Source organism: Arachis duranensis, chromosome 10 (assembly GCF_000817695.3).
Source record: "Arachis duranensis cultivar V14167 chromosome 10, aradu.V14167.gnm2.J7QH, whole genome shotgun sequence".
Classification (NCBI taxonomy): domain Eukaryota; kingdom Viridiplantae; phylum Streptophyta; class Magnoliopsida; order Fabales; family Fabaceae; genus Arachis; species Arachis duranensis.
Genome location: NC_029781.3, coordinates 13,449,753 through 13,458,412, shown reverse-complemented (window position 1 = coordinate 13,458,412; position 8,660 = coordinate 13,449,753). Strand labels below are relative to the sequence as shown.

Genomic DNA, 8,660 nt, shown 5'->3' with positions numbered 1-8,660 from the left:
CTTCAAACCAATAATCTCCGTGGGATCGACCCTTATTCACGTAAGGTATTACTTGGACGACCCAGTGCACTTGCTGGTTAGTTGTGCGGATTACAAATTCGTACACCAAGTTTTTGGTGCCGTTGCCGGGGATTATTGAGTTTGAACAATTGAAGGCTTATTTTATTTCTTAGATTAGGAATAATTTATTTTTGTTGTTATAGAGTCATCAAATTTTGATAGGATAGTTTATTTTCAAAAATTTCTTTTCAAAAATAGTATTTTTCTTAATTAAGTGTTAATTTTCGTGAGTTTAGTGTCTTATTCTAAGTTTGGTGTTAATTGCATGTTTTATATTTTCTTTTTTTTTTTCGTGTTAGTGTTCTAGGTTCTTCCTTGATCTTCAAGTTGTTCTTGTTCACTTTTCTTGGTTGATCTTTAATTTTTCTTGTTCTGTGTCTTTTCTTGTTTTTCTTATACTAATCCAAAGCATTAGTCTTCCAAAAGGAATATACCTATTCAGAATAATTGTTACCTTTTCTACCCAATTGGCTAAAGTATTGGTTTATATTCTTGATGAGGGAGCACCAATACTTTTGAAAATCTTTTTCAAAAATAATTTTTCTTTGATTTAATCTTGTGCCAAACTTTAAGTTTGGTGTTTTCTTGTTAATCTTTTTATAATTTTCGAAAATTTTATTAAAGTTTTCTAAAAATTTTAAGTTTGGTGTTCTTCCTTTTGTTCTTGGTGTTCTTGTGAATCTTCAAGGTGTTCTTGAGTTTTTCTTGTGTCTTGATCTTAAAATTTTTAAGTTTGGTGTTCCTTGGTGTTTTCCCTCCAAAAATTTTCGAAAATAAGGAGCATTAGATCTAAAAATTTTAAGTCTTGTGCCTTTTGCGTGTTTTTCTCTTTCATCATAAAATGATTCTATAAATGATGAATGGATGTGAAATCTATGCATAAACTCATGGGGATGCACGACAGAGAACAATCTAAGATTTTTGGACTTGTCGGGTTGGCTGGATAACAGACAGATGAGCCTCATCTGCCATAGGACAGGCATACATCATGTGCATTTTTTGTTTTGTCTGCTATGCATTACCTGGGATTGCCTAACTGAGTATTTATCATACTACTTGTTATATTTGCTACTTGCACTATCCGTTTTCTACTTGTGCCGAAATTGTTTGGTTGCTTGTCTCTGTTGAAACATAGGTGATGGAGGAGCAGAGGAAGGGTGAATTTCGTTAGGTGTTAATGTTAGGTTTAAAGTAAGTAAGTTTAGGATACTTAAATCACCTGTCCCTTTTTATGGCTTCTACTTAGAGTTTAAGTTTTATAATTGAATGTTAGAGTTCTAGGATTGCTTCTGGCATTCCCAAGACCTTATATATTATGTGTGTGGCACCTTTACCATGCTGAGAACCTCCGGTTCTTATCCCATACTGTGTTGTTGTTTTCAGATGTAGGTCGAGAGGCTCCTCGCTAGGCGTTTGGATTCCTGAAGCGGAGTAGTTCTGGGCTATGTTGATTGTTATTTTGTATATATATGTGCACTTAGCTTGCTCTCTAAGAAACTTGACTATTTTGTTCTTCATAGAGGTTACAAGAGAGTTAGGGACTTATTTCTGTATTTTGGATATTTAGGATACTTCTGTATATATATGTAAATATTCTCTGGCCAGCCTTGACTTCGCAGCCTGAGTCAGGAGCTAGTTCCACTGTATTCTTGGCTCTCTTTACTCTTTCGCTTATTCATATCTCTAACCCTTAGGTTTCTTAGCACGCAAGTGATTCCGTTTCCTAAGTGTTGTGCTTTTTATTTTGCGATTTTATTTTACCCGTTTTTCAAGGCTCTTAGTATATTATGTTTTTCCACTATTATAAGTAAATATTTTATGATTAGAGGTCCGTAACACCACACTATCTCTGTTCTACGACTTGAGTGTAAAACTCTATGTAGTAGGGTGTTACAATACGAAAATTGATATTTAATAACTAAAATTCTATTAATATCAATTATTCTAATAAATTTAATTTATTTCTTTCTTGTATTGTGTATCAACTTTATTTAATATAATTTTCAAATAAAATATGTACACTTCATGATTTGAATAAATTAGTCAAATATTCATTAAAAAATAAAATTTACAAATAATATTAATTTAGAATAATAAAATATGAGTAATAATTAAGAGACTTAATTTATCTTTTTAATTATTCTTTTAATACTTAGATGAATAAAAATTTAAAAAATATAAAACTCTATTTAAAAATTAGGAGAATAATTAAAAAGATGAGTTAGAATTTCTAATAATTTTTATATAAATTAAATAGTAAAAAATTAAATTAAAAAAGACTAACAAAACATAAATTAAATAAATATTTTCTGCACCTCGTATAGGTATATACTCTAGTTTGTATTATAACAAATACCAGTCAATATTTTTGATAATGTTTTGAAAGACTAACTTGACTTGTGTTAATGAACTAATTTGATTCATATATGTTATAATACAGCAACACTAAAATGGCTTGCTTACCCGTATATTTCTTAGATCATATTGAGTCTTAACCAACGAAATCAACACACTTAGAATGTGTTTGATAAAGTTTATTGGAAGTGTTTGAACCTTTTTAAGCACATAAGTTAATGTCTTGTATTTGGTAAAATAAAAATTTATGTGCATGTATTTTTAGTTTTTAAGAGTTGACAGTATTTTTTAAAGTATCTATGAAAATATTTTTTTAAATTAATTTGTATTTTTTTAAGCTAAAATAAAAAATCTAATATAAACCTTTATATATTTCTTACTTCTTTTATTTTTTTCTACTAAAATTATTTTAAATTTTAAAAATAATTTTATCAAACACTTATTATAGCTTTTTTTTTTTTAACTTATGGTATCTTTTAGGTTAACTGGTTGAAAATTAACTAATTGTAAATCTAAACTATATTTATGAGCTTAATTTGATGTTTGTTAATAAATTATTATATACACAAAAATGAGATTACACAATTATTATAGTCTATACTTATTAAAACTACTTTTATTTTGTTTTACAAAAAGTAATAACTATTGTAAATTTGAAAAAGATCTATAAAAATTACAAAAGACAAATGATTTTTAAAGGACTTTGTTAAAATTCTAACTTCTTATTTAATAAATAACTAATTAATAATAAAAATTTAGGGTTAACCACAAAAAAGGTTCTCGAATTATTCAGACACTGACAAAAATGTCCCTGAATTTTACTATCAACAAAAATGTCTTTAAATAATTTAAAAACACAACAACAATATCCACAGTAAATATATATTTTCAAAAAATGTCATAGAGATTGAATTTTGATGTAATTTATTACAAGAATAATTAAAATAATGATATATTATTATTCTTAAAATTTGGTGATTTTTTTCTAAGTATATATTTTTTGTGATTTTTTAAAAGTATTATTAGTTGTTAACCAAAAAATTACAAAAAAAATATACTCAACGAAAAATTACCAAATTTTAAAGATAGTAGTATCTTATTTTTCTAATCATACTTAAAAAAAATTGTATCAAAATTCAATCTCTAATATATTTTTTGAGAAATACATATTTAATGTTAGATAATCTTAAAAAAAAACTAACATTAAATAAATATGTATTTCTCAAAAAATACATTAGAGATTGAATTTTGATGTAATTTTTTACAAGCATGATTATAAAAATGAGATATTATTATTTTTAAAAGTTGGTAATTTTTTGTTATGTATATATTGTTTTGTAATTTTTTAAAAGTATTATTGGTTGTTAATAAAAAAAATTATAAAAAAATATATACTTAACGAAAAATCACCAATTTTTATGGATAATAATATCTTATTTTTATAATCATGTTTGCAAAAAATTACATCAAAATTCAATCTCTAAGGTATTTTTTGAAAATATATATTTACTGTTGGGTATTGTTGTTGTGTTTTTAAATTATTTGAAGGCATTTTTATCGATAACAAAATTCAGGTGAATTTTTGTCGACATTTGAATTATTCGAAGGCGTTTTTGGTGGTTAACCCTAAAAATTTATGTATAATTTATTATATTTAATTAAATTATAGTCTAATAATTTTTAACTATTAAATTTACAAACAAGTATAAGTGGGTATTTTTTACTTTCTACCAATCAATAAATCAGTGGAGCAGGGAGAAAAACAAAAGAAGAGTGTTTGACTAATTACTTAGGAACAGAAAAAGTTTTAGATTCCAATATTTTCTTTTGCAGAAAACAAAAAACCCACCACTATATTACCAATTTCACCAATGCCTCCTTGTCATTAATGCTTTTTATCCCTTCTAAATTAGTATTTGTTGTATGTAGAAGAAGTAAAAAAGAATAAACAACAGCGTGTGTTTTGGAGTATTTCTCGGTGAATGCGATGAAAGAAGTTTCATTCAAACTCTGTTGTGATTTGCGAACTTTCTCATAACAGAAATGAGTTGTGTGATGTTCAAAAATCACAAGAAGAGAAATAACGAACCTTTACGGCTCTGCAAGGAATGAAAGAGGCTCATAAACTCAGCCATTGATTCAAGATACGCTCTCTCTGCTTCGCACCTTTCTTACATTCACTCTCTTCGAAACATTGGCGTTGCTCTTCGCCGTTATGCTCAGGCACAGTTACTAGACTCGCCACCTCCGACTTCGGTTTCTGTTTCGGAATCAAATTACCCTTCTTCTTCGTCACCATCACGTGCTCATGATGAAGATAGAAGTCACGTGGGTTACCCAACGAGGTCACGTGACAATGAAGATGTTGGTCTCACTGTTATCATCAACAAAAATTGCAGTTACGGCAGTTACTTGGATCGTAAATTTTCGGTACCTTCACTTTCTACTACTGAGAATGGTGCTGCTTCTTCTTCGGATTTCTTTAATCCTTTAAGGATTGAGTTTAAAATGCACAAATACTTTGGTATTTACTTATGTGTTGTGTTTACGTGTATGATCTATCTTAAATTTTAAATTTGTGATTATTTTTCCATAAATCGATCCTATATATCAAATTATATTGCGTCGTGCTGTATTCAATAAACTAGTGTTAATTTTTCCGAAAATTTTGATTTTTTTTTCAAAAAATTCTTTGTGCCACAAATTTAGCTATCCTCGAGATGAATTAAATAATATATATATATACTGTATTATTATATCGTATTCAATACTGAATATGTATATTAATGTAACCTATTTTTAAATTTGTGATTTTCCTTTCTATAAATTTGTATTTAGCATCATAATTATTAGTATTTATATCTGTGTAACATAGACTTGAATGCAAGCATGGAGAAGGAGAGGATTTCCTAAACTCCATGGATAATGAAAAGGATATTAACAAAGGAAATGGGTGTAGGGGTTCATAAATAAATTGTTATGACCAATTATCATTTGTTTTAAGAGTAGTTGAAGGTTTGAAGATGGAGTTACCAAGCAATGTGAAAAATGTGCACACTGAAAGAGAAGATCCTTCTCAATTCATCACACACAGAGCTAAAGATTTTGTTACTAGCATGAAGGAAATTGAGCATAGATTCTTTCGTACTTTTGAATTTGGTAGAGAGGTTTCTAGCCTTCTAGAAGCTAACAAAATCATAGTTGGATATTCTGAATACAAAGGTAATTTGCTATTTAATTTGAGTTACATGTTTAATGTCACAAATTACAAAATTTCGTTGGTTGGTAATATTTTGAGCCTAATTATGAATCTAGGTGCTGATATTCAAATTGTTTAGGGAAGCCTTCTGCAATGGCATTGCTAAGAGCTTTTCATTCTGTTTTCCATGGCAGAAAAGTGAGACCTCTTTCTAAAGGTAAGTTCTTCTTTCATTTCTGGGAACTGTGAAGTGAAATTGATTACACCGGTGCTAGTTAATATATGGATGATTTAGTTTTCAGACAAATTCTCTTATAGATATAAGTGACATTTTATGTTTCAGCAGAGTCACCAAATTTGGTGGAATCAGTAAAATAGTAAATGTATTTTGAATAGGTGATTACTTTGATACATAATAAAATTATACAGAGATATAAAGTTATAGCTTCTTTCTATATCTCTGTACATTCTTACTTTTTACTCTGTATCGGAATCATCACCTTTGCGTAAAGTTAGTCAAATTATTTATTGTCAATATAACTAGAAATGATGTTACAATGCAAGAACACGTTTGGTTTTGCTATTTTTCTATGCTGAGTCGGTTTGAATCTCTAAACTCGGAAATTAGTTTTCATACATCTGACAATATATCATGAATGAAATGCCACTGTATCAAGCAAGACAAGGCCAAAATGTCAAAATATTAAGCATATATAACAAATTATCTACATTCATTTTTATTTGACTCAACAAACTTTGTATAGATACATCGATTTAAGGATGTACCAGAGTGAATATGTCACATAAAAAAACAGGGTGGAGTATAATTGATTTCAATTTGATCAACGATTTTTTAACTGTATGAAATTTGTTAAGGCAACTCTTGTCTGCATCAACTGTAGATAATTTTATGGCTTAAGCTACAATGATGTCACTTTATTTCATTTTCTCGATGCTACTTTGAGCTCTGATTCTTGAAAGATGAGTATGTAGGAGAGGAAAATTCTTGTTAGGTGCAAATTACTTTTTGACACACATAAAAGTTGATCAACAAAACAAATCTTGGGTAAGATAGTGGGACCCACTTTCAAAGTGAATGTGTCTAAAGGTAATATGATAAACTTGTGTCTATATAAAAATAGAAGAGTTAAATTTTAAAATGGTGATTGAAATTCACGAATTATATTGAAGATTTAATAATTGCACTATTTATATCTTTGAGATTGTAAAAAATGCATTTAGTTGGTCCGTCACTTTATTTTTGGCTATCGACAAATGAGTACCACATTGAAATTTGTTTGTCTCCACCGCTTTTGGGCCCTAATTCTGTCAGAGCTTGCTTTCGCCGTTGCTCAAATAAGAGTCATCTTTGCCAAATGTAGGTTTTCTTGCTTATCGCATGAATTCTTGAAGATGACATACTCCTCTCGAGATTCATATACGCCTCTACTTCGCTTGATTTTTTCTCTTATGCCTACTCCGTATTTTTTAATACCCACACACACTACCCCAGCATCTTTGTCTACAACATTATATGAGCTCTTTCTTCCTCCAATCTCCCTCTTGGCCAGTGGAGCTACCAAATTGGCCTCCTAGGTGGCGCTGTTGATCTTCCAGAGCTTTATGGAATCAAGTTGGAGCCATCTTGATCAAACTCTAATTCCTCATCGCAAACGCTATGGTTTCGGGCTCCAGTATGGTGATGCAGTTGTCGAGTTGGAAATTGCTGGATGAGAAGACCTGGGAGGCGCCATTGCGAATAGCGCGAATGGTGAGATAGTGTCCACAAAGCGCGGTTGACGTCGAGAAGAGTCTGGAAGGGCTTCGGCGAGATGCTGAAGGCGGAGGAAAGCTCTAACGGAATCAGGGCCCAAGAGTGGCGGAGGCAAGCTCCAGTGTGGTACTCATTTTCCGCATTGTTGCCGGCGACATGGTTAAATGGCCAGAAATGAGGTGAAGGACCAACTAGATGCATTTTTTACAATCTTAGGACGTAAATAGTGTAATTGGTAAGTCAGAGATCAAATCAATGTATTTCGTAAATCTTATGGACTACTTTAGAGTCTAACTAAAAAATAGAAACATTTTAAGTATACTATAGTACAGGTTTTTCAGTAGTTTTAATTATTGATTCAATTATAGTATATATTGTAACACCCTAACTACCAAAGCTCACGCTTCCGGCTGCGTAACTCTGATAGCTCGGACATTACGACGACACTTATACTATTTAATACTAAAATATGAGCCTGTTTAAAACTTTAAACCGCGATACCGCTCCTCTAAATTACTTTGCTATACAACGTACATCCATACATACCATACAACTTACAAAAACTCATAAAGAGTACATCCATGTATATACATACATACATATATATATAATATTACAAGCATGAACCAATACAATTCCTATCCCTCTTGCAAAATATACCAAGATAAAGGCGAGGGTACAATGAATAATAATCTAAAGCAATAAAGAGTATCACAACCACAATTAAATAAGCTCTTTGTAACTTCTGCGCCCATATCCTGAAAGGGAAAAATGTAGGGGGGTGAGAACATCATCCTCGAAAGGGTTCTCAGTAGAGGGTTTTTAGGAATTACTGTAATCGGATACATGAAGATAAACCGTACCAGTGATTAATAACCGTCTTATGCCTCTTTTCAAAAATAACGGTTTTCAATAAAAGTAAAGTCGGAAATCTTTTCTGAAAGAGGAACCGTTCAATTCTCAAAACATCAAAGCCTTTCAAAAATGTTTATCTATACTGAACCAAAATAACCTTTTGTATCTTATTCCAAACCAGAAACACAAAACCAAAATCAACCATCGGCCCATCTCATTCAACCACGGCCCTAGGCCCAAACAATCCAACCACAACCAATCCACCACAATCCAACAGAGTCCAGATGCAAACACAAGTAGGAAGATACAAACACAAACAAACAGTTATTGCAAGTAGAACAATTAGCAGATAATCACATAGGCAAACCAAGTACAATATGCACACCCAAACAATGTCACATAGATGCATATGATGCA

General features: G+C 30.6%; 1 protein-coding gene across 1 annotated transcript in view; it reads right to left on the bottom strand.

Annotated features, from left to right (window-relative positions):
• Positions 1-7,905: 7,905 nt before the first annotated feature.
• Positions 7,906-8,660, bottom strand: part of LOC107469072 (uncharacterized) — a 3,752-nt gene continuing 2,997 nt past the window's right edge. The window contains exon 3 of the mRNA XM_052254958.1: positions 7,906-8,146. Coding sequence (XP_052110918.1) covers positions 8,112-8,146 — 35 coding nt within the window. The 3' untranslated portion in view covers positions 7,906-8,111. The remainder of the gene's footprint in view (positions 8,147-8,660) is intronic.